General features: G+C 33.2%; 4 protein-coding genes across 7 annotated transcripts in view; 3 read left to right on the plus strand and 1 right to left on the minus strand.

The window, feature by feature from the left end:
* The first annotated feature begins 185 nt into the window (after positions 1 to 185).
* On the plus strand, positions 186 to 4,902 carry LOC145964961 (E3 ubiquitin-protein ligase TRIM23). Of its 3 annotated transcripts, XR_014436574.1 has the most exons (8): positions 186 to 482; positions 570 to 729; positions 981 to 1,541; positions 1,610 to 1,718; positions 2,355 to 2,728; positions 3,045 to 3,413; positions 3,594 to 3,860; positions 4,153 to 4,902. XR_014436574.1 is itself a non-coding variant. In XM_083088124.1 (7 exons), exons 2-7 carry the CDS (start codon positions 661 to 663, stop codon positions 3,750 to 3,752), a joined length of 1,641 nt encoding a protein of 546 aa, XP_082944250.1. In that variant the 5' UTR covers positions 186 to 482; positions 570 to 660; the 3' UTR covers positions 3,753 to 4,902. The 3 variants fall into 3 exon arrangements, 2 of the variants coding, with proteins under 2 accessions (XP_082944250.1, XP_082944251.1); XM_083088124.1 differs by having other exon boundaries at positions 3,594 to 4,902; XM_083088125.1 differs by having other exon boundaries at positions 186 to 729; positions 3,594 to 4,902.
* Positions 4,504 to 9,856, minus strand: Calr (calreticulin). Its single transcript, XM_083088132.1, has 8 exons — positions 9,672 to 9,856; positions 7,652 to 7,756; positions 7,340 to 7,543; positions 6,719 to 6,870; positions 6,188 to 6,454; positions 5,850 to 6,086; positions 5,518 to 5,706; positions 4,504 to 5,319 (listed from the first exon to the last, which is right to left on the minus strand). Exons 1-8 carry the CDS (start codon positions 9,754 to 9,756, stop codon positions 5,302 to 5,304), a joined length of 1,257 nt encoding a protein of 418 aa, XP_082944258.1. The 5' UTR covers positions 9,757 to 9,856; the 3' UTR covers positions 4,504 to 5,301.
* On the plus strand, positions 8,576 to 18,435 carry LOC145964959 (uncharacterized). The gene is made up of 10 exons (XM_083088122.1): positions 8,576 to 9,263; positions 9,326 to 10,251; positions 10,522 to 10,807; positions 11,345 to 12,393; positions 13,178 to 13,365; positions 13,837 to 14,336; positions 14,662 to 14,962; positions 15,576 to 15,748; positions 16,564 to 16,692; positions 17,964 to 18,435. Exons 3-9 carry the CDS (start codon positions 10,709 to 10,711, stop codon positions 16,603 to 16,605), a joined length of 2,352 nt encoding a protein of 783 aa, XP_082944248.1. The 5' UTR covers positions 8,576 to 9,263; positions 9,326 to 10,251; positions 10,522 to 10,708; the 3' UTR covers positions 16,606 to 16,692; positions 17,964 to 18,435.
* LOC145964972 (uncharacterized) overlaps positions 18,241 to 25,505 on the plus strand; it is a 28,865-nt gene continuing 21,600 nt past the window's right edge. The window contains exon 1 of one of the 2 annotated variants that reach the window (XM_083088155.1): positions 18,241 to 18,435. The gene's annotated coding sequence lies outside the window, so the exon portion shown is untranslated. The remainder of the gene's footprint in view (positions 18,436 to 25,505) is intronic. The other variant, XM_083088152.1, reaches the window with a different exon arrangement.

Below are 25,505 nucleotides of genomic sequence, written 5' to 3' on the forward strand. Positions count from 1 at the left end.
TTCTCGATCCTAGCAATTCACAATTATGATTATTTTCAGAGATATTTATCATATATATTTTGTAAAAGTGCAAAAAAGAATTTTATTTTCTATTGCAATTTAATTGTACATATTTTTTATAATAATATGAGTATTTTCAAGAGAATAAAATTAAGCTGACATATGCTATTTGTTGCTTTTTAGATATAAAATATACCATGAAACGCGCAATCAAAGCCAATCCAAAGTTTTCTTTTCGCGAATCAATTCCTCTGATTGGCTACGTTCCATCTGAAAAAGATCTTTTTTTCGCCTGCGACTGAACCAGATCGATAAAGGTAGAAGAGGAGAATTGCCAGAATTTGAAGATGAGATAACCAATTAAGAATGAAAACAAAATATATAAAAATTGATGACATATTCGCAAAAATGACAACCAAAGAAGGGGTAAAATAGGCATGAAGGCGCGGAGGAAAACGTCCGAAAATAGAATACAAAATAATGTGCAGTATCATTGTTATATGTATAGTTTTGCTGCGCCATTCTGCGGTTTCATCATGATTTAATGATTTAAACCTCCTTTCACGCAGAGCGTAGATTAAAGTTAACCTCCATCACTTGTGCTCCAATTGTGGACGCTACAGCTGAATTTCTTGGTGAAAGGCAGAAGAAATCAGCGTAATGAGCGAGGACACCGATCGACTGAGTAAATATCTAAAGCATTCGCTGAAAACGATGCCGAAATCGAATGTAAGATATTCATATATTTTGGGACAATATTAATATATTATATTAAATACATTAATATATTATATTAAATTTAGTTAGAAAATTTGGCAGATATATTAGATACATAAGCATCAATAACACACAAAGTTAAATATTTAATTTGATCTCAAAAATTTTTTCTCAAATTAAATTTAGTTTTCAAACCAGATATTAAGTATTATCTTATTTTTCACTGATAATTTTTCACTCAAGATATATCTGAATGTTTATAGGTATTGGAATGTCGTGTTTGTGAAGAGGTCTTTACCGTGGATGGTGTAAAAGTACCACGCTTGTTACACTGTGGACACACAGTGTGCCATGCATGCTTGTTACGATTGAGAACTTGCATGCAGGATCAGCAGTTTCTGTTGTGTCCTTTTGATCGACAACCCACTGCCGTACACGAGAACAGTGTCTATAGTCTGAAGAAGAACTTTGCACTCATCGAACTACTCGAACGGCTGGAGCAATCCAATAGCGAGAAAACAGTGGTGTTAGAACGTGAGAGACATCAATCAAATCAGTCATGCGATGAAGACGAAGCTCACACTGCTGTTCTCTATTGCACCATTTGTGCCACACATTTGTGCGAGACATGTGACACCGCCACTCATTCATCTAAAACATTAGGCAAACATAGACGAGTGCCACTGTCAGAGAAGCCACGTGAGAAACCTCGCTGTCCAATACACATGGAGCATGTGGCTGAATTTACATGCACCCAAGAAGGCTGTCACAATTCCTTGATGTGTTATCTGTGTAAAGAATATGGCAAACACAGCACACACAAGGTAACTTTATTTATAGCCCACTTCCCAGTTTATACATTGTACAATTTTGCCTATTCTTTAAATGATAGCCGGCATTGATGGAGGAAGAGGCCGAGAACATTAGAAAGTCCATTATTGCGGCGTTGCAAAAAATGACGCAGTTTATGGAAAGCATGAGAGACACCGCCCACAAAATAGGTATTGTTTTATTGCATTTTTATCTTATATGAAAATAAAGAAATGAGTCTAAACTGGAGAAGAAAATATAAATTTTTGTTATGTGAATGTATTTTTAAATCTAAATCTTTATCATATATCAAATAATGCTCAGATATAAACAATATAAGTGGAGAGGAATGGCTTATGGCTTTTTCCAATTATTTTTTACTAATAGCTGAAGATGGGCCAAATTAGGACCGAAACGTACATTAAATAATTTAAATACTCTTAAACATTTGTGTGCACTGTTTACTGCACTTGATTCATAATGGCCTATTCCTCTCCATTTATATTGTTTATCATATATATATTTATTTAATATATATACAATCTTAATATTATAAAAACCGACGTGTACATTCTTTTTGATTTATTAGTAAGCTTTTGTAGGATATATCCATTAATTTTATCATTAATTTCTTTACATTTGTGTGAATAAATTTTCTTTAAATTCAATAAATTATATAATGCGTTTGACTTATTGTGCTGGCTCTTTTTTCGCCGTATTTTATATTAAAATTGTATTTACACTTAAAGCCTTTTACATTGTATTTTTACATACCTTTTTCTCATACTCTTATATACTTTCTGTCAATTTATATTTCATAATTTTAGAAATAGTAATCGAAGAATTGGAGGGTTGGGCGATCGAAGACGCGAGGAGGAGAGTGCGATATCACTTCGAAGAATTACGCGCTGTTCTGGCTGAACAGGAAAAAACGGCGATGGCATACATCGAGACAGAAACTCGTGGTAGATTGTGCGCGTTGAGACAGCAACAAAAAGATCTCACGACTACGAGATCACATGTGGCCGGTGTGTGTATCCAATGCGAGAGTATACTCGATTCTGAAGACTGGAAATTATTAAGTAGCTCAGAAAAAGTTAAGGAAGTTTTGGCGACGTTGGAGCAACAGCAACAGCATTACGCGCAATTGGGACCGGATTTTCTTAGTCCCGAATCCTCTATACCAATTATATTCAGCAGGGTTTGTTAAAGTTTTTTCATTCTAGATAAAACATTGTAGATGTTGAATTATATATAACTTACTTTAATTGTTCCAGTTGTTTCTGGAGTATTACAATATAACTTCTTTGATTTCGAATAATTTGACTCAGAATGGTTTATAAAACAATTATAGTAAATTTTTATATCTATCCTTTTTTTTAAGCTATTTCAAAGCAATCATTTCTGATTTAAAAAAAAAATAATTACAGTAATCAAATTTTTTTTATATAATTTGCCTTGTTTACTATCTCATCTTTTTTTTTAATTTTTTTCTAACGCATTTTCTTTTATTATAGGATAATAGGATACATATTGGAACAAAGATCGATATGCGCGTAGTGATTTTGGGGCTAGACGGGGCGGGAAAGACAAGTATTCTGTCCGCCATGCGTGGTGTTACGTTGTCAAGTCCACCGATTCCCACTATTGGCTTTAATGTTGAGAGCTTAGAATACATGAATCTCGTGTTTACTCTCTGGGACGTTAGCGGCCATCAAAAATTTAGACCATTATGGAAGCATTATTATCATAACACACAAGCTGTCATTTTTGTAATTGATGCTAGTGATAGATCTCGTTTTGAAGAAGCACAAAATGAATTATCAAAAATACTTTATGAACGAGAATTGAAGGATACTCTGCTTTTAATCTATGCTAATAAACAGGTAAATATAACATTTACTTGTTTGTATTGTAAATATATATTTAATTCTCACATGAAATGTTTTTCTATATCAATATTTACATTGGTAATATTTGGATTAAATTTGTAATTTGCAAAAATTCGACTTTAAATGAATTTAAATTATATAATTTAAGTTTCAAGTAAATATATATTTTTACAGGATATCGCAGGTTGTGCAAGTGTTGAGGAGCTAGTCGATATATTTGGTTTGCATAAACTTTGTTGTGCGAGAGTATGGCATATTCAAGGCTCATCTTTAGTTACTAATACCAATGGTACCCTGCAAGGTCTTGATTGGCTCTTGACACAATGCGTGTAGAGATTTTTTTTTGTATAAAATTATTTATGTGGATAAGAAATCAAAGAGACACATTGCGTTTATTAATGTGGCTCCCACATAGGATAGGTTGAAGCGAACTGAAATTAGGTAAATAAAAATCACGCAAGAAAGATATTCGTGTGAGTTGATGTAAAAAATGATTTATTTTCTATAAATTATTCCTTTGCAAAATAGGTTCTATTGGGTATTATTATTTGAAAAATTATTATGAAAAATTTCTCAATCATTTTTTATGGCAACACTCGATTATACTTTCATGCGTTAATTTTTCTTTTTTAATTTATTAATTAATATTCATATAATTTAAAATTTATTTTTTTGTACGTTCTGTGAGCGTGGATGATCAATATAAGTTAATATATCTAATATATTGCTGTAGATCTATATTAGCTCGTCAATACACGAGAGAAGTCTGCTCTATCAAGTTTATCTGTGTTACATCAAAAAAATAATGCTTAAGTCTCAAAAAAAATAGTTTCAAACACAAATATTAGTTTATTTCCCAATATAAAAATTGAACTACAAGATTTTAATCATATTTAAACATACCATAAAATAGCCTGTATATGTATGTATATACATATAATATGAAAATTAAAAGCAATTTATACAGTCAATTCATACATATTATTACAAATAATGAAAATAAATTAGAAATAGGATTAGATTAAGTTATGTATAATTGAATTATGAGAGTATTTAAGGGCTATAAAAATAAGTTCTAAGCATATCTAAAAAAGTCTTATTTATTTTATTACATCGGTTATTGTGTTGCCTCTGATACATCGTACCAATTATCATTCAGTCATATTTGCACACATTCATCCTTGTCTTTCTTTCTTTTAATTGGAGCTTTTTTTAATTATGTGTACATTATATGAAGAAATTGAAATAATATATATTATAATATATATATATAATGTATTATAATATATATTATTATTAATAATATATATTATAATATATATAGCATCATATTATTTAAATTACATGAATTATCTTTTAATGTATAAAACACTTGACAAACAAAAACAACATAGAGTCTTTTATGGAGTTGCACCAATGGTGGATATGGGCTAGATGACTCTTACTTCTTTCTCTAATTTTTAATATTGTTTTTTTTTGTATTCCACACATCCGATGTATCTCGTGGAAATATCAATCACTTGATCTATACTTACACGATCGACGCTTACAAGTTAATATTTCAGGATAATTTGCGCTCGAATAGTAGAAAGTTATATCGTGACTAAAAATGTTTAGGCGCTGTGATACCAAGACCAAAATAATTACTGAAATATTGGGCGAGACTTTATTTTGAAATTTAAAACCGAACTCAACGTAACATCTTCGTAGAAAATATGGCTGGCGACATAATCGACGAGGCTATTATCCTGTTCTCTTGCTATTGCATATCTTTAGATTACAATTTTGTGCCTGTGGGAGAATTAGTACGCGTCGCGACCACGTAGCTTCTGGAATACAGTCTGTGTGTGTTTACGTCCACGCGCGACACATTCATTTATATTTACAATTCGTCATGCTCCTATAAAGAGAAAGATAAAAGTATTAATATAATTGATAGTATCATAATCAATAGATTTTGTTAAAATGGATGTGTTCAGAAACGAGGAATTCCAATTTTTATCGTCAATAGATATCGGAATAAATGTAAACATCATATGCAAGCAAAGTTTCATAATTTTAAAATAAAATATAAATTAATATATATATATATACTTACTTCAGCATCTGGTATATTATTATCATCATCTTCGGCATCTGGTATATTATTATCTTCATTTTCAGCATCTGGTATATTGTTATCTTCCTCTTCATCATCTTCGTCTTTGCTTTCGCTTTCTTTTACCTCTTTGTCTCTTTGCTTCCTTTCCTCTTCGTCTTGCGCTTCTTTCATTTTCTTTTCACCTTCCTATAATTTTTAGAATAAACAGAATATTTTCAATGTATTTATCTCATTCATAAAAATTAAATATTACTATGCAATGAATCAATCAGTTACACATTTGTAATAAGATAAATAAAAAAATGTAACAACAAGAATCGAATACTTACCAATGTAGGTTTCCAGACTTCTTCTCCGAATTTGCGCGCGGCTTCCGGATCATCGGTGATTAGAACGTTATCGAAAATGGTACCAGATTTGACCTGCCATAAATCAAAGCCGACAGCACAGATTTCGTCACGCTTATAGAGCTCGGCATCAGGTGTATATTCAGGATTATCGATCTCGGGATGGATCCACGGTCCCTTATAGTTAGGATTGTCGATTTGTTTCGGTTTCCATTCACCCTGAAATTATTACATAATTTTTAGAAGCAAATAAATAAGATTTATTGTGCCATAAAGTACTGTATAAAATTCTGAATATATATCAATTTCAATATACGAACCTTGTAATCGGGATTATCGATCATGGGTGCTTCCCATTCGCCATCCATTTCGTCATCCCAGTCCTCAGGTTTGGTAGCTTCAGGATCAGGAATGTGCTCGGGTTTGTCCCAGTCCTCTGGTTTTTTATCTTCAGGATCATCGATGCTGGGTTTGTCATCCCAATCTGCAGGTTTGGTTTGAGATGGATCCTTGATTTTCTTTGGAGGGAGGAAACCCCAGTCTGCTTCCAACTCACCGGACTCTACTTCCTCGTTGTCGATGAGTACCTGAAAAATTATTTTATTGAAGAATTATCGAATCAGCAAACTTTCTAGCAATACTTTTTAAACAAATAGTAAATTGATATGTTGATCTTTGCCGTACACGCACAATGAATTATATCACTCGTGTGCAATGAACAAACAAGATAATCTTTGCTCTACGAGATCCTTCAGCACTTGTCCTCCACGGCAGTCAGTGAAGACATGAGACTCTAGGCTCGATATGATAATTCATGGGCACATTATAATATTATAATAGTGAATATTTACCTTGTATGTATTATCAGGTTTAACAATCAACGTGTACAAATGTGTGTAGATATCGTCCTTGCAGCGAATGTCCTTATTAATCAAAAGATTCTTGCCTTTATAATTAAAGATGACATGCACTTTCTTAATTCCTGGGCCACAAATGTCAGGTCCTGTATAAAAACAAATAATGCAATGTTAAAATTGATGTTTTTAATTCATTAAAAAGTATAAATATTATATGTATATAAATTTAAATAATTATATGTAATATATAAGAATATGATTAATAATATACATATATTATATATATATATATATATATATATATATTATATATATAAATGTTAAAATTTTTATATGCATATTTTAGAAATTTCTAAGATAATTACTTTTTCATATGTTAAAATAAATAAAATAGTTTGAACTTTATATATGATAATTAAGTGTTATAATACATGTATCTTTTCTGGTGCCTGCAATATGCATAATCGCTATATACAGGGCATATGAAAGAGTATTGCTTTCCGAGGTCCTATAGCACTTGTCATACACAGGTATAACCAGTGACTCTTAGGCTCGGGATCGTTATCGTTATTATGAATTCGTTATCGATAACGCAATTCTGATAAGAAGACTTACCGAACATAATTAGGTATGGGCTTTCTCCATACATATTTTTCTGATCGAGCGAACAATCGAACACTTTGAGGTATCCACCACCACAGTCGATATTTTGTTCATGCTTGACAGTGAATTGGATGACAAGGGTCTTTTCCTTATTGCTGAACGGAGTAAATTTCTTACTGACAGCATAAAACCTTGCATCTTGTGATGTCTGAATACCTGAGAAAAATGTGGAAAAATATAGAAAATGCTCTTTACACATAAACAAACAAAATTTTATATTTCATAAATTGTAATCGCGTATTATGGATATATTCTTTCAAGTACCTTTATCATTTTCTGGGTCGTTCCAAAATTTTCCATGACTTAAAACAAATTTTCCAAATTCTTTATCCGGATGCTCAGAGTAGACCCAAGTTTTTTCCCATGAATCTGAAATGACAACAGTTTCTCTATAAAATAATGTACACACACACACAAAAATATTATAATATATACACACTATTACTTCAATTTTAATATATATTTTATTGACATATGTGTGTGTGTGTGTATGTATGTATACAAAAGATTTATATAAAATGTTATATTTATTTTTACTCATTAATATACATTATTATTTATTAATAATTTCAAGCTATTAAATCTGAATAAAAAGATGGTTTTATCAATTTATTAATTATTAATTAATAAAATAAAAATTAGAAAAAAAAATTGAATTTTATATATTGTATATTTTATAAATTGTATTTTTTTATATATATTTTATATATTATATTTTAATATATTATACATTCATACATGTAATATATATTATTTCAATTTCATGAGTAAATGTGTTCATGTGTATTAAATGTATCATTACACGTGATGTATTATCATCTATATATAATTATATGTGATTTCTGTTTACGAAAGATTCGTGGAATTTTAATTCATCTAAGAAATAACAAATATAAAGCGATAATATTTGCATGAAATCTTTGCTGCATCCTCGAGCAAGAAGGTAAACGAGAGGGGGCAAGAACCGGTTAAAATTAAAAAAACGACGATATATAACTGTACCAACTCGAGAGACAAAGAGAGATAACACTATCCCTCGCCGGCAATTTCGGCAAATTTAATTTCCAAAAGATGTGGAAAAAATAAAGCTAATCGTCGCGTTCCATTGTCATCGAAATAAACATAAGAAGTTTATCGTTTTTATAATTCTTTTCTTGTCTCGTTCTCTGTCCAACATTCAAGTATCCATTTCTTACTCCGATTTATATACACGGAAAAAAATGTAAAAAACGTAACTAAAAAAACCAAGATATATCACGTATATTTTTTACGCTTTATATTTCGGCAAAACAGACACATATAGTTGAAAGGAGAATAAAGAGCTAAGGAAAATAAATAAAACAGAGATAAATCTTGTCAACATCTGCCAGGAATCTGAATTTAACGGGACAATATCCACGTCACTGGAAAGATCCGTTCATCGATCAAGAATTTTTTATCTTTTCTCGACATACCTAAAAGGAGATAGCCTTAGATACGGTGGTCTCGGAGCAAGAGAGGGAAAAACAGGATGAGGGCAGAATTGAGCGTAAATGGACGGATCCGTAGAGAGGAATCATTTTCGCCCGGCATCGAAATCTCGAAGAGGTGAAATCGGCATCGCATCGCTCTTGTCACGTCGTTCACCGCCAACCGGAGAGTCGAGCATGCAGATTGATCGATCTGGAGGCATCGTGTCGACGGCGATGGCGATAAACGAGGTGTCACGCGCTAGCACGATTGCCACGAGAGACTAGACTTCCGACTGCGTGTCGGCCTCTCGATGCTTCTATCTATCTCTCTCTCCTTCTCTCTCTCCCACCCCGGCGCGTCGTGGCGCATATGGCCGATACCGCTTCGAAAAATTACAGACATGATATATATATCGCGGATATGTGTATGTACATCGCGAATGATTCTCTCGAGTCGTGCGTAACCCAAAATGATTTCGTACTGTAGGAAATAGACGGAGGCAGGTGATCGAAAGACGTCGGTCGACAGGACAACACGAAGCCATGGAAGCGCGACAGGGCGTGCGGTTACCAAGGAGAGACCGCGTCCTCGTCCCTCCTGCGAGAGACACGACGCGTGCGAAGGATATTTTCGCCTCTTCCGTTCCGCTCGATGCGTTGTCCTCTCGATCGAGGGACGAGAGGACCCGCGAGATGAATGAACGAGGGTGTGGTTCACCGTGAGAGCAGATCGCGGCCCTCGGATTCGCCACGGTCTTCGTGGCAAAGGAACAAGCCGCCGCGCGAGTCTCGGCGGCCGGGTTGATACTCTGGAAAGGATGACTATTACTCACCATCGTTGAACTTCTCGTCCAGGTAGATGTCCGCTGTGACAATAGCGAATACTACGAGTAGAACAAACGCGCAGAGAGACCGCATTTTCGGACGCCGACAGAACGACGTGATCCCGAGAAGACGACGACGAAGGAGGCACTTGCCACCACGACGAACTAGCCGATAATGTTCGTTCGGCGGATGTGGTTGGTGACTTTAGCGGCCATCAGGGTAGACAGATGGAACGCGCCGATTGGCGGACGCGCGCCGGCCAATCAGCGCCGACCACGCTCCACCAACGTTGCGCCACACCGTGGCCGCGGTTGGCCATGCCGCGTCGCACATAACCTCGCGTCAGTGGTTATCGCAGCCGCTCTTATCTATCATCGATATGGTAGCGTTCGCTGCCGACAGCGGCCGAACTTGCACGAGGGCGGGAGTCGCCGATTGGCTGCGAGGATACCCGTCATTTTCAAACCGGTTGCGTTTCTTCTCCAAAAAACCGCGGTCTTCTACTTCTAACATTGCGTCAGAGATGCTTTGATGTTTGCGTATATTTCGAGTTGAGGGCGTAAAATTCAAGTCCGATTGAAGTTGAAGGTAACTTTTAATTATTTATTTACATTTTTTCTATTCTGATTTATTAAGATTTGTCATTTTTTCGATGTTATATTTCTTTCTGTAATATCTCTGCCTGAGGGAAAAGATAATGGATTTATTTCGAGAATTTTAAATCTTTATCAAATATTTATGAAAATTTAATTAATAATTGTTGTCGTAATCATGCCAAAAGCACATTAATAGCATTATAATCTATAAAATATTAGCATTATAATACCACTTAGGTATATAATACGTGTTGTATGTCAGGTTGTTTCCTTGGCAACAAAAAGATAAACTCATGGCGACAACGAGCAGAACAATCCATCGTGACTCACTTCAAAACAAAACCTCTAATTCGTGAATAAGTGAAATTTACAAGTGATGCGAAAGTCAAGCAGATTTTGTTAGCTAAATTTAGCGACTGAATACTCGAATCTAAAAAAAGAAAGGAAAAATGCTCTCTTCGAAAGCGAACGCGGCGCTGGCGCGTTTGAAAGAAATCGAGGAGAAATACAAGATGAAACGTGAGAAGCAAAAATGGAGTCATAAAGAAGTGAGTATTTCCTAAAAATAAGAGGAAAGTAAAAGAAAAAGAATCCTGAAAGAGAGGAAGTTTGTGAGGCAGAAATTTCATGAAAGTTTAAGTCCTGTAGAAAACAAAATACTTTTATGTGTATATTTTAATTTATATATTACATCTACGCACTCATTTTCATTTATTTTCTATTGCTTATTTTTTGTATATAAAAAATAAAAGAAGATATATTTCAATATTTAATTACATTGAAGCATTATTTCAACAATTTCAGCATTATTACATTATTTCAATATTTAATTTCAGCTAGGTTGCAACATTATTTTGGATTTAAGCAATACTTAAATATATATCTATCTTTATTTATCTAAAAAGAAAGATAAAGATAAGCACATATTTAAGTATCATTTAAATCCAAGATAATGTCGGTACAACCTGGCCTTATAGATTAGAATTAAAGCTTTAGATTATAATCTTAATGTTTCTTTATAAATCAGAATGGAAATTTTTACAAAATAACAATGATTCTAATAATATATTGCATTTTTTATTTAGAACACGGATAGTTCGATAAGCAGCGTTTCGATAATTCCTTCCGAAAATCCCTCGGCAGAATTAAAGAAATCACCAAGGAATATCTTGAAGCTCAAGCTCGACATTAAAATACCAGATACGCGAATCGAAGGTCGCACGGAAGAAACAAAACTTTCATCGGAGAAGAAGAAATCAACATCGGACATGATGAGTCCGGAACCTTTTGAAGACGAAGCCGACCTTGATGTCACGATGCCGTCGAAAGATAAATCACCGCGTTCTACAGGAAAGCAAGAAAGTCTCATCTCGGATGTAACGAGTATTCAAGAGAATAGCTCGATCGAAAGCGTGCTCGATGACTCGACGATTTCGTCGAAATCACTCTCACGCTCGAAAACGTCACGAGGAAACTTTTCCACGGCTAGCAATAAATTTTCCAGACGCGAAGAAAGGACAAAAGTGGCTGGAAAATACGAGAAAGGAAAAGAATCTGATAAATTGTCGGAAATTTCGAGAGGAAAAGAGTCATCTGGTAATTCATCGATTATAAAGCAATCGAGATTGCCCGGAAAATCAAATGAGAAGAGCGCGTTCAAAGCGCGTTCGGACTTGAGATCGGAAGAGCGTTCGATTGAAGAAAAAGTAGGTATTAAAATACCGAATGTAACTAGTTTGGATCGGAATTTGGATCGCTCGAGATCTTTGCGCGATGATAGCGTTATCGAGGAATCGATCGGCACAGTGGACGGCAGTGAAATTATTTCGGAATTGTCTTACACCAAGACAAGTATTACGACTAAAAACTACAACGATTCTATTAAAAATTCCAAATATTCGGCAACTGATAACGCTGTAATAGTTCCGAGCAGTTCTAGACAACTGGCAACTGAAAGCGGATATGCGAACGACACCTTCGAGGACATTTCGAGTTCGACTTTGCGATCACAATCGCAGCACGAAAAAATAATGGATGAGAGCAGAAAAATAGATTCAGCAGAATCTAGTACAAAGAAAATTGAAACGGCGTTACTTGAGCAACATAAAGATCAACAAAACAACAAGACTATCAAGTAATTAATTAATATATATAATAGAAATATTAAGATATATTAAAATATAATAGAAAGCAGAAATAAGAAACATTAAGATATAATAGAAATATTCTTTTTATTTTTATATTTAATTTGAATATTATTTTTTTAAACAATATCATATATTTCATAAAATGCACATTTTTCCATAAATATATTTTTATCTTAAATAGAGGAAATTAATTTTGAATAATAATTATGCATGTGAAATCTCTATTATGTCAATAATAGTAATAATAATATTAATAATATAAAATGAGGTAGAAAAATAATGTTTGTTTATTAGTAATTTCAAAATTGAATTATTTTTTATGAAAAATAAAATTATATATATGTATATATACACACATACATATATGAAGTAAGAAGAATTTAACTTTGAATTAATCCAAAGTAATTAATGAATATTAATTACTTATTAGAAATTATAATTATTAAGAATTACACTTCAGTTTTAAAACATAAATAATACGAATAATACAAAATGTTAATTGTTTTAATTATCGTGATAGTTATTGTTTTTCCAAATATATTATACATGTAAACAGTGACAGCAAAAGATTTATGACAGAAAAAACCGAACAGTTTTTTATGTGTATTGCAATCCTTATCAATGATTTGTATTGTAATCCTTATCAATTATTTATAATCATAAATACAAATGCAAAATAGTAAAACATCAATATTCTCAAAATTATCCAATTTTTATCATGGAAAAATTCTATCATGGAAAAATTCTATGCAATATTTTATTTGATTGCAGAAACGGGCATGTCAAACTTGTGACTTTAAAACCTAATATAACTGAGGTTAATTTGGAGCCGTCCAACTATTCCAATACGAATTCAGATAATGCAATCGTGAGTTTGATAAAATCGCCAAAACTCGCCAGTTCGGAGAAACCTTATCAAGAACATCGACCGGAATCGTTTAAAAGAAACAATTCTAATGGTAAGATAAATAATATACATTTTAAATAAATTGATTTCAGCATTAATATTGGGGTTAATCCAATTTAACAGAATACTGCAACATGAGAAATCTGATTTAAGATATGCATATTTTAAAAAATTGATTTAAATAAAAATTGTAAATATATTTAATAATTTATCTTTTTATTATATACGTAATTATTTTAATTATTTTATCTTAATAATACACACACACACACATATATATATATATATATATATATATATATATATATATATTTCAAATATTTCTAAAATTCATTTCAACTAAATTTCGAAATAACACAGTTGCAAAACCAATAACAATTTTACCATTAGAAGATAGTCTTGAAAATTTATCAAGCTCTTTAAAATTCTTTTTAATGTTTCATAATTTTTTCGATAAAAAAATATTCATATATCATTGTGTTCTACAGAGATTTTAATGCGATTGATTCGACGAATTTTTCAGTTACAAACTTCGATAAAAACATATCTGATTCTTCGGAGTCGTTGACCGGAATTGGTGATGTGACGAACACAGATGAGAAGAAAAACTCACCGGAGATCAAGACGACTTCTGTTCGGCAAGAAAGCAGTCGGAAAGAGCATGGGAAAGCATCGAATAAAATAAGAGAACGCGCAATGATAAATATCACTGGACCGCCTGTGGCGGAAGACATAATCGAATCAAGTTCATCAGAGGAGAAAGAAACAGGAAAAGAAAACGTTTTTGAAGAGAGTTCGAATCAACGCATTTCCCAAGATGCCGAAGAAGTGTTGAGAAAATTGCATAAAGATGCGTATGATGCGTTGGTCAAGCGACACGCAAGCTCGAAAAGTGCAAAAAAAACATCGCAAAAATCTTCCAAGAGTAAGACAGAATCTGAGAGCAAGAATGTGATGAAAGCGAGAAAAGAGATGTCGAGAGAAGAAAATGGAAGTCGCTGCTCTTTAAAGAAAAATGAAATGGTAAATATTAATACTACGTTTTTTTTTTCTGGATAATTATTAGATTAATATCAAATTTAATATGAATTAAAATTGTAATTAAATTAAAATTTCTTGTAATTATTTTTGTACAAGATCATACATTTTACAATTATAAAAGTATCTAATCTAGAAATAATAATACATAAGATGTTCCCGCACTTTTAATAATATGTTGAGAAGATTAAGATGGTTAAATTAATGATTTTTTCGCATCGAAAAAATCATTATACAATAATTATATAACATATTTAGGCAAGAAAAATTACTATTTTATTATCTGTAATATTTTCTTTTATGCTTTCAGCATAATCGTAATGATCCCAAATCTAGCAGCCAGAAAAAGAAAAAAATCGTTAAAGTTACAAATTCAAAGTCAACGCAAGTTCACAATACCGGAAGTCATAAAGAAGAGAAGACTTCAAGGTTTGATGAGAAACAAATGCGTAGACTTCGGAAACGAATTGTTGAACTGCGACTGCAGCAGGAACGGGAAGACCTCCAAAAATATCTACAGGAACTGAAGAATTCAAGATTGAAATCGGGTTGTACTCAAAGCTATTTCTGTCCCTTGGAATTTCCAAAGATTGCAGAATTTACGCAATCTGGTAAGTATATATATAAATGAAAATAAAAACATATATAAATTAATTTTCTCCCAACAATTTAATTTCGTTAAATATCTATATTAAACTTATATAAGAGGTTTTATATTTTATTTTCTATTAATAAGTAGACCGAATTCTTTTTTTTTTTCGTTTTTTGTTTTTAATTTTACATATTTCCTTTTTCATATATTTCGATTTTTCATTTTTTTTTTTGCGCAATTTATACACATATTTTATTGAATGCGAAGTGCAGTTAATCATGCTGCAATAAATGCATTGACAATCGCGATTCTAGTATTCTAGCATTGAATAGAAGGAATCTGCATTGTATTGAAACAATGAGAACGCAGACCAATAGCAGTTTTGACAATGTAAAGCCACATGAAGAACATATTTGATATATTTCGCATTCAGATAGATCTGTTATAAATGCATACAAACGTACATTGCCCGCCAATGATTCATTCTGTTGTTCTTTGTCGCTCCAGTGTTATATTACGTTAGAGTGACAAGAAACAATAAAACGAACAGTACTTAAACATATTCTCTGCATATAAATATATTCTTGGTTTATTTATATATGTTTCAAAAAAATTGAATATTTTATTCCTAGACGCAATGAATTTGGAATCGAAACTGGACGATCAGCATGTCATGCTTCGGGAGAGAGTTTCGGCGATCAAGCGATGTTTGAAAGATCAATATATCTTGTATCGTGGCTACTGTTCTATGGCGCAAGCGATCAATGCCCACTACGTTCCCACGACGTTGCAGGATGCCAAAAAGGTTAATGCCATTTTATATTGCACATTATATTAAATTAGAATTTTAGCAATTGTATTAATTACATAATAAAATAAATTATTTTACGAAAAGTACAATGGCAAAAATTTTCAATGTTTTCATTAATTTTGTAAGCCTAGAGAGTATCATTATTTTATTAAATTATTATATATGTGTTATAAGGATTGCTAGTGCATTTTGTAGAGTTGAAATGAAAATTTTTTGCTATTATACTTTTTCCTATAAACAGCGACTTCTTTTATATAAAATGATGGCAGACGGAGATGAGAATAACATTATTGAGTTTTATTAAAAATAATACTAGTTTTATTAAACAAGTCTTCGCTATCTCGAATAAACCTTGAATGGTCATTATATTGTGTTACATCGTAACGCCTACATCATAAATATCGATATTATAAAGTAGCCTATACAATAACGTAACAAAAGTATTACGTATTCTTTGACGTAATAATATTTAAAATAGCACATGTGATGACGTGTACGAGGAAGCTGCGTCACAATGTTCGTTCACGGTTTTTCGCACATCGATTTTGCATAATATAGTCAAAGGAAAAAGGGTCGGAGAAATTCTTTTATGAGTCTAGAAAGCATCTAGGCTGTAATATACGAGTGTGCATTTACGCGCAGATAGGTAGGCAAGAGAGCATGTTAAAACAAGGACAATGGGGATGCAATAAGGAACCAAATAAGGAAGCGAACGAATAACCACGAAGTTGTCGGCTCTATCGAGAGAATTTTAGTTTGGACGAGCTCACGAAAATTTTTTAAACAAAACAAAATTTTTTTGTTTACAGACAATACGCGAGCTGCAGAAAATGACTATTACAAGCAGATGACGTTGGCGCGCCTACCTCAGAGATTCATCACACGTGAGTCTTCGTTGAAATTATCTGCGATCTAGTACTTATGGATACTTCGAAAACGTGAGTACTCAATAGAAAATCTTATTTATTTATTAAAATATCGAAACCTTTACGAAATAAATCGAGTTTTATTGAAGAAATTCTCTTTTACATTAAGATTGTAACCGTAATTTAACATCAAATTTTGATATGTTGAAGTTGTGATTATTTAAACTAGATTTTTAGTTTGAAACTAATATTAAAAATTGAGATTTAATTTAACAAAAAATAAAGTTGGTAAAATAAGTATATTGGACATTGAAAGATGTCTTTGTTATACTCATCTATGGTTTCGCTTTACATTTCAATAATTTTACATAATTAGTAATTCGAAACGCTGAGAATTAAATATAAATTTAATATTTGGAAAAATCAAAACTGTGCGTAAAGTATTAAATTTATACGTAATTATATCGTGAAAAATCAGAGAACGCGAATTGTATAACTATGAGTATAACTATTGCATTTTTCTAATATTGATATATCATGATTTTTTACATTATATTAATCGGAAAATATACATATTCATAAAATTTATTATTCTGTAATTTTAATTTTCTGCGATTTTGTTCGAGAATGGAAACCTTTTTTTTAATTAGCTTTTTGGCGTGATAGGATCCGTATCAGTAGATAACGGTTTTCTTAATGAAATCGAAACTGAGATTTCTCCTTTATGCAATTACTAACCTGGCTGTGCAATATATTCGTGCTTCCGGTGTGTGAATGTTGTGAAACTTTGTGAAAATCATTCGCACATTATCTATTCCTTTGCAAATTGCAGAATGAAACAAAATTGCAGCGCTAAGAAAAAAGAGATATCAAAAAAAGCTTTAATTTTTAATCGATTTAATTAAAATACGGATAATATCTCGATAATAGCTCGATTTTATTAGAAGAAATTTCTTGAAAGATTTATTTATTCGCGTTTAATCACTTATTCTTTATTTTGACACGATAATTAAAAATGTGAAAACGATAGAACATTGTTTTTCCTGAATATTTAATAGATATTAATATTTTTTTTCTGTCTTTCGCTCTCAAAATAGAATTTTAATTTGTAGTAACACAATTTTATTAGAAACTTAATACGAGTTATAAATATATATTATTTAAATCTATTATTATATTTTAAAACGCGCGTAAATTTATATCTATTTTGTACTAAGAAAATAACTTTTATTTCAATTTTTTATTCAAGTTCAATATTTTCTTCATAAATATATTATATACATATATATATCATTATTACATTTTTATTATATATTTATTACATATTTCTTTCGTATTTTCAGATGTACTCTTCTCAAACATTGCACGACAAATGTAATACCGGCTTAAGACGTACGAAAAGGTGGAATAATTTAAATGCAAACAGAGAGAGAGACACGAGAGATTACTCTCGCCCTTCTGCGCTATTGGGCAAACTTCATGATACACGCGTGTCGCCTGCGTGGGAGTTGCGTGGCGGCGGCGGTGGCGGCAGCGGCGGCGGAGGAGGAGGAGGAGGCTGTCGCGGCGCGCTTTCATTGACGCGGCGCGCGCACGCGGCGTTTCTGCCGTGCAGTCTTGGAGCAGCCTCGCGATCGCCAGCACGTAATCGGCGACCGTCCGTAGTACTCGAGGACGAGATCACGACAGTCTCGGAGCCGGATCCTCGCGTATCAGTCTCACGACCGGGTGGTGCGACCGTAATTTCTCGCCGGCGACGGAGGACGGGATAGGAGATTAGACGAAACCAACCGGGAAACAGCGCCCGCTCTTCCGGTAAGTCGATCGATTTTACGTCGATTCGGCGGATGGGTGGGTTGAAATCGCGTGGAGGGCGAATCGAATCGAATAAATGTACAGGGTGTCTGGAAATTTGCGCCTTTGGAAATTTCAGCATGAAATATATCGGATTGAGAGATTTTTTTCTTGTTAAAATAAACTTTCGCTTGTGCGTGAAATTCAGATATCTATACTCATTGGTTTTTGTCAAAGAACAATGTTACTAAAATAAACTTTCGCAGAATGTCGTAATGATTCAAATGCGCTTATTTCCGAACGCTATACACATATAATGACTACAAATAAAAGTGATTAGGCGATATGGAAATTTAATAGAACAATTAAAATATTTAAAAGAAATTATTTAAAATTCGATTCACGTACACGCCCTTTCAATTTCATTCATTCGCCGTAAACGTACCTTATTATAGATATATTAAGTAGTCGCGTCGAGAGGATGTCGAGAGCTGAGAGATCCCGTAACTTTCTTTGCATAAGTCTTGTAAGACTTTTTACTAAAATTATAACGTTGTTTGTAGTATAATGAAATAAAAAGAGCACCGTGAATACAGATCTCGTGGAGATTCGCGCGACCATTGAATGTTAAAGAGCAAAGTCCAATTAACGTGGCGCTTGTTGGCCGATGAAATTTTCTATCGATCGAACTCAGTGACTGTAATTGCGATTATTAGGGAGAGGAAGAAAGGGCGAAAAAGGATTCGTTAACGAGAGTTGCAAATGGCGTGGGCGGTGATACGGGGTGAATAGCCCGCAATATGAGTGAAAATATTGCTATTAAACCCAGGGAAAACAGTTCGAGTTTTGAATTGAAATTATTCTCGCAAACGACATAATATATTACATTTTTGAGAAACATTTATAATATTTTACATCTTTGGGAATATTAATGATTTATTAAGAGTAAAATTCTTTAATTAAATTTTATAATTAAACAATCTTAAAATTAAATTCATGATGTAAGTACTGCAATTTATGGATGCCTCAAAGTCATATTGCCAATCAAGTTTTTCTCATAATTTAAACTAGAAATTTGTAATTAAGCAAGCATGCTATTTTTATTGCAAAATTTTATTCATTTGTCAAAATTGAGGTCGTCGATGCATTAAATAGATAAAAATATCTGAATAAAAAGACTGTAAGAGACTAGAGCTTGTATCGAAATTCAAATCACTTCGGTCCTTGATTTCGTGCGATTTTTGCGTAGGCATAAATTTTAGGCGAAAGTGTAGACGTAGATTCATAGAGTCGGAGCGCTCTCGTTTAGAACCGCGAGATTGTCTCTATTGTCAGTCGAGGTTTTGACACACCGGGATATCTATCCTTGGGTGAGCGAATCGAGGACACAGGATATATGCGTTATCGATGCACGTGATTTGTTAGACATCACGCCGTTCCGAGGCCGACGTGACGTCGATTGTAGAGAGGTTTAAGATCATGGTGCACAGAGTTGTTTTCTAATATCCGTTTCTACGGAGTCGACCCTAATGCGAGGCCTTTCTCCGCGAAGTCTGAATCGAACGGCAGATTGCAAGTGCGAATCAAAGTTCGATATACTTGTGTATTCTATGTATCCGATAGTATAAAGTTTAATATTTGAATATTTCGAATATTAAAATCAAGTACTTCGAGTACGATTAACTTATTGGATCATGTTTATTTTTTAAATACGGTTGCTTCTCTCTCTCTCTTTTTTTCCTTCTCTGGTGCTCTAAGATTTTTAAAATTTGTGATCCTATCAGTTTTTTCCTCTTTTATAAATAGCTTTGTTTTCTTTGGGGCTTAAAGAGAATGTAAGGTGTAAAACTCCTAGAGTTGTTAAGTTCACTCGCGCGTGATCTGTGACCTGAAAGAGTACATGCTCGACCGATCTCGACGGGCCCCTATTGTTGCCCTGTTGTGCGTTGATTTGATACGAGAGGACCGAAAATGGTTCCGTCTGAATGGTTCGGGCTTTCGCTGAAAGATCAACATTAATCAGCGCTAATCAACGCTAACTCAATTTGTATCCAACACGATTAAGTGGCAATAATTTAGCGCTAATTAGAGGAAATCAAATCGTCAACGTTAATCTAACATTCTTGATAAAAGAGCAATATTTCTGGTTCAATTGAATATTTACTTAAATTAAAATAATAATCGGGAATCAATTTCATATTTTAATTTTTATAATAATTTCCTCTATAATTGTATAATTTTATATTAATTACGCATTAAACAGATTTTTGTTTAATGTTTTAATTATATTTGTAATCTACCTGATGCGAGACAGGTGTTTAAAAGCAGCGACCGTACCATATTCGATATATTATTTGCACGGAAACTTGCATCAGACGCGAGATTATTTTTATTTTCTTGAAGTTTCTCTCTCTCTCTCTCTCTCTTTTTTTCTCTATCTCTTTCTCTCCGAAGCACGTGGCGTTTAAAAGAAGCGAATTGCGACGTAGTCATAACGATGCATCCGTCTCTTTCATCGATTTTCGCGGAGCTGACCGGATTCATTGATCCCATAATAATGAATAACCTTTCGAGAAAAATTATGCGATTGGGTCAAAGGTAAAATTCAGTCGCGTACAGTATTATTAGCCACGTTCTCGCGATATCGTTAATTATTGAGACGTGTCACCTTTGTCCATCATGGATCGATCGTTCGCTAACTCTTGACCTTCAATGAACTCACCTCGGAGGTAGCCTCTACAGGGTTGTCGCGGTAGAAATGACATTTTTATTGCGCATCCTCGACCCTTCGTCGCGACACTCGATCGATGCGTGCAACGTATTTATAAACGCGTTTCTCAATGAAAATATATGTTTGATGATTATAATGCAAATGCCATGTATGTGCCTACGTCTCTTTAAAATCTCTATTTTTTTATAGAGAGTATGCTGGCTTTTATATCATTTTATATAAATATTTTTATATAAATATGGATTACTTTTATTTGTTAACATTACTTCAGAAGAAAATAGCATTACATAATTTTTTAAAAATAAAGCATTTCTCGCGTAAAAAATTTCATAACTGTATTATTATGTATTAATTATATATGTATGTGATATCCAGATATTACATAATGAATTTTATTAGAGATGCATTATCAAAGTATGCACGTTTTAATTTTAAGTGCTTTTTATAGTAAATTTACTTGCAGATTATTTTTCAAGTAATCTTTTATAAAAGAATAAAAGATTGAGGAGAGAAAATTTGAGAAAAGCAAATATTTCAATCGATATTAATAAATACGTGATACGTCAATAATACAAATGATATGTCATCATAATCTTGCGTAATTTTCTCAGAATGAGATTGCGTCTTCTTTACGTGACTTCTCTCTTTCTCTCTTTTTCGTATTCGAGTTACGGTATATCATGCCTCTCATTTCATCATTTAAAAAATCCTGTTTGTGAAGAGGAATCCTGTCTCGTCCTCGCGTTTTCTTTGCGTCGCAAAACAGAGCCTTGAGTAGAAGCGCTGTCTCCAAGAACCATTGTCTTCCTACGCTCCTACGCGTGTTCGTCCTTTCGTCTCCGTTCTATTCTCCTTTTTTCATGTACATTGCATGGAATCGAGACCGCGGAAACAAAGAACGTCGTATTCTCGATCGTGAAAGAGAAAAAAGATATCACCGATGAAAAAAGAAGCGAGGGAATTTTGGAATCTAGGCCAGATTTTTCAGCTTACGATTTATTTGATATAGATAATATAAATAATATTATGTTGATATAAAATATGCACAAATTTTGGCAATTTCTTTTGGTAAATCGAGTTGCAAAAATTCTTCTGCGAAGAAGATTGTATTTTTATTTCAAGTTCCTTGCTTGTATATAATTAATTATAATTGAATATCTTATGTAATTGTTTAGTTTAAATTAATTATTATTATGAAATAATTTAAATTACAAAATTATGGACTATATTTTACGCTAGATGTATTTTTATTCGTGATTATTTTTACTTGATAATTTTTATTTAATACAATTTAATTACACTTATTTAATATGACTACTTATTTTTATTTAATACAATTTAATTACACTTATTTAATATGACTACTTATTTTTATTTAATACAATTTAATTACACTTATTTTATAAAAAATTTTGTTATTAAATTAACTAATTTGCGTTCGTGACAATAATTCAAACAAATTTATTCCGGATTATTACGACTGCATAGCAATATCGTTTGCTATGCGACCGCAGATGTGACTTTCCTTTCGGCGAGCGAAGCCAGCCGGAAATTGGCGCGATCAGGGCAGTGAGTCATCGTCTTCGTATTTTGTATGGGGTGCGTCTATAGGGGTGCATGTAACGATGAAATTAATCAGCCGTCAGAGATCATGACTCTCGTAACAATGTAATGACTCTCGCCATTCGAAACTCGATCAATACTTTCGATTACGATGAGTCAAGGGTTCTCTTCACGATTTTTATTTGAAATAAATAATGGATACATAATTATATATTTACAAATATTATTAATTACGGAAAAGGCGATTACTAGGCATTTTTGACTTTCCATTTCATGTTTAATTTCTAAAATTTAGATTTCCTATTTTGCTTAAAAAGTTGGATAAAAATTGGACTAGATATTTTTATCTTATATCGATTAAAATCGCGCAAATTTAGCACGTTATTATCAACGCAACTCGGATTAAACGTCTGGAATGCTTTAATCTTGGTTGAAACGCGAACGAACGGGATAGTTGAAACGTTCACTGGAGAAGGCAAAATCGTTTTGTTTTTCCGGCGGACTCGGTACGACCCTTTCTACTTTAACGAAGAGTTTGCCTAAAAATACAACTGCAGCTCGCCGAGACGAACAGAATTCCCATCATTCCTCGTTTGCTCCGTTCGCCATTAAGACTTCTCGAATCATTGAGAGTTACCCAAATTTTCTCCATACAGCATTCAAATAATTTTTGAAAAATGTCTAGAGTAAAAGTAATTAATATTGAGGCTAGAATAATTAAAAGTAGAAGAATATGAGTTCACATGTGTAAATGTTCGTTTAATTTTTCTGTTATTTTGTAAATCGTTTTTGTCTTTCTTGCTAGAGACAACTCTTTAACAACTCTTTAAATGTTAAATCGTGCTCTTTAAATCCGATGCGCGCGAGTGTAATTTGAAATTTTCTTGCTCCGTAAAACGAGATGTCGAGTTCGCGAGGGCGACATTTATCGAGACCTCGGTGCACCGCGGTAGTCGCTGGAGCGAAACGTGAAGGAAAAGAGCGTCGAGACTGAAAGAGAAAACGAGAAAGAAGTAGCGAGCGAACGAGGATGAAGAACGAGGAAAAGGAGGAAGGAGCGACAGGGCCATATACTGAAAGTGACTAAACAGGGATCACGATGGTCGATGACGCTGAGACCGAGCGGTTGCGGCTCGTGGGAGCGTTTGTCTCTTCGTTCTTTAACCGCTTGCTCCTTCATCGTGCATCGCGGAGATGCAACGCGGAGTGCATCGGAAGTCGCGCGCTTTCTCCCGATTATAGATTCTCCGATGGATTTCGAGCCGATTCTTTTCCCCGCTGGAAGTTTTACGGAAACAGTAGAATTATAGAGCCAGTTAATTAGGAAATTTAGAATTACAAAGTTAATTAATTAAGGAGATGGATAATTATTTTTTTTCTTTGCCGATTTAAATTTTGACACCAGAAAGATAGATGATAGCACTTTATTATCGAGATACAAGGTTGCAAATAGATCGTTGAACTTAAAAATTTGAAAATTTTAACTTTTGCTATATATCATATAATGTTTCAAATCTGTAATTATTATTTTCATCGTCTTATTCAAGAAAGGTTAGTGATCTAAGTAAGTCTTGACAATTTCAAACTTTCAAAATTTTAATATATTTTTGATTCTGAATATATATATATATATATATCCCAATAAAATTTTTATTCGATATTTAATTTTATCATGATATATTTAATGTGTTCAATCTTAATCAAATTTTCGATAAAAAAGAAATTGAAACGTCATTTCATACGTTTCTCATTTACCTTTCTTAATGGAATCGGTGGTTTTCATGATGAACCAAACCATGAAATGGTGAATCGCGGATAAGAACCTTGAAATTAAGATCGCATTTTGCGGCACGTGACCACAACTCCATATCGAAAAGACATAAATTGTTACGCGTAATAACATTTGAGAGATGAAAGGAAATGAAGATACCGAGCGTGAATAGCAGAACGAAATCTCCGGAAGTAACGAGCATTTCTTCATTCGATAATTTCATTTTCATGTAAATTGTAGACTAGCTTTTCTCTAATTACGCATTATTGCGTCGTATCACGATTTTTATGCGCGCAACTATTCTCTTATCTTGATCGAAATTCGCACACTTTATCATTTTACGTTTCAGTTTACGGCAATTCAAAGTATATATTATTTTAAGCAACAATCAGCCTAATTAAAGAGAAAATTTCCGTTGAATTATTTAGTAATTCTAAAATTTTCTATTTTACATGAAGTAATGTTGAACTCATTATTCTGATTTAATTAATTAAATTTTTTAGTTAACAATTAATGACTCTAACACAAAAGAGACGTAAAGAAAAATCTACTTTTATTTTATATATCTATTAACTATTATGTATTTATTTGTGTAAATATTTAAATCTTCCTAAATATCGTCTGATATTTTATTTCATGAATAATGAATCCGCATATTGCTTCATATGACAATTTGTACACACGATATATTCAACTCAATGTATCCCGTTTGAGGTTTCGGTCTCGCGGTTGCATTTATCGCCAGTTTTATGCGAGATTCGATATCGTATAAGCAGTAGTTAGGGTAAGGAGAAGAGGATGGTGTGCTGGCCCGCGTGGACCAAGGTAATCCGGTGCGAAAGCGAGAGGCACACGCACCGGGTGAGGAAGGATTGGCAGAAAAGGAGAGGCCGATAGAGAGAGAAAGACAAAGAGGAACCGGTGCCGGTGCAAGGAACCGGAGGATCATGGACGGATGATTGAGGCTCCACGTCACGAACGAAGTGGATCATTGTTTCTCGGTGTATAAATGTCACGACGATCGGT

The sequence above is a fragment of the Camponotus vicinus genome, unplaced genomic scaffold, assembly GCF_025532165.1.
Source record: "Camponotus vicinus isolate PSW18456_S1 unplaced genomic scaffold, iyCamVici1.0 SCAF_14, whole genome shotgun sequence".
Lineage (NCBI taxonomy): Eukaryota > Metazoa > Arthropoda > Insecta > Hymenoptera > Formicidae > Camponotus > Camponotus vicinus.

What these genes read in the sequence shown, in the direction of transcription:
- LOC145964959 (XM_083088122.1), top strand. Translation starts at nt 10,709, where the DNA reads ATGCTCTCTTCGAAAGCGAACGCGGCGCTGGCGCGTTTGAAAGAAATC. An exon ending in TAAAAGAAACAATTCTAATG is followed by an intron (nt 13,366 to 13,836) that starts GTAAGATAAATA and finishes CGAATTTTTCAG; the next exon opens with TTACAAACTTCGATAAAAAC. An exon ending in CTTTAAAGAAAAATGAAATG is followed by an intron (nt 14,337 to 14,661) that starts GTAAATATTAAT and finishes TTATGCTTTCAG; the next exon opens with CATAATCGTAATGATCCCAA.
- LOC145964961 (XM_083088125.1), top strand. Translation starts at nt 661, where the DNA reads ATGAGCGAGGACACCGATCGACTGAGTAAATATCTAAAGCATTCGCTG. An exon ending in GCAAACACAGCACACACAAG is followed by an intron (nt 1,542 to 1,609) that starts GTAACTTTATTT and finishes TTTAAATGATAG; the next exon opens with CCGGCATTGATGGAGGAAGA. An exon ending in TAATCTATGCTAATAAACAG is followed by an intron (nt 3,414 to 3,593) that starts GTAAATATAACA and finishes ATATTTTTACAG; the next exon opens with GATATCGCAGGTTGTGCAAG.
- Calr (XM_083088132.1), bottom strand. Translation starts at nt 9,756, where the DNA reads ATGCGGTCTCTCTGCGCGTTTGTTCTACTCGTAGTATTCGCTATTGTC. An exon ending in GGACGAGAAGTTCAACGATG is followed by an intron (nt 7,757 to 9,671) that starts GTGAGTAATAGT and finishes TTGTCATTTCAG; the next exon opens with ATTCATGGGAAAAAACTTGG. An exon ending in CCCATACCTAATTATGTTCG is followed by an intron (nt 6,871 to 7,339) that starts GTAAGTCTTCTT and finishes GTTTTTATACAG; the next exon opens with GACCTGACATTTGTGGCCCA.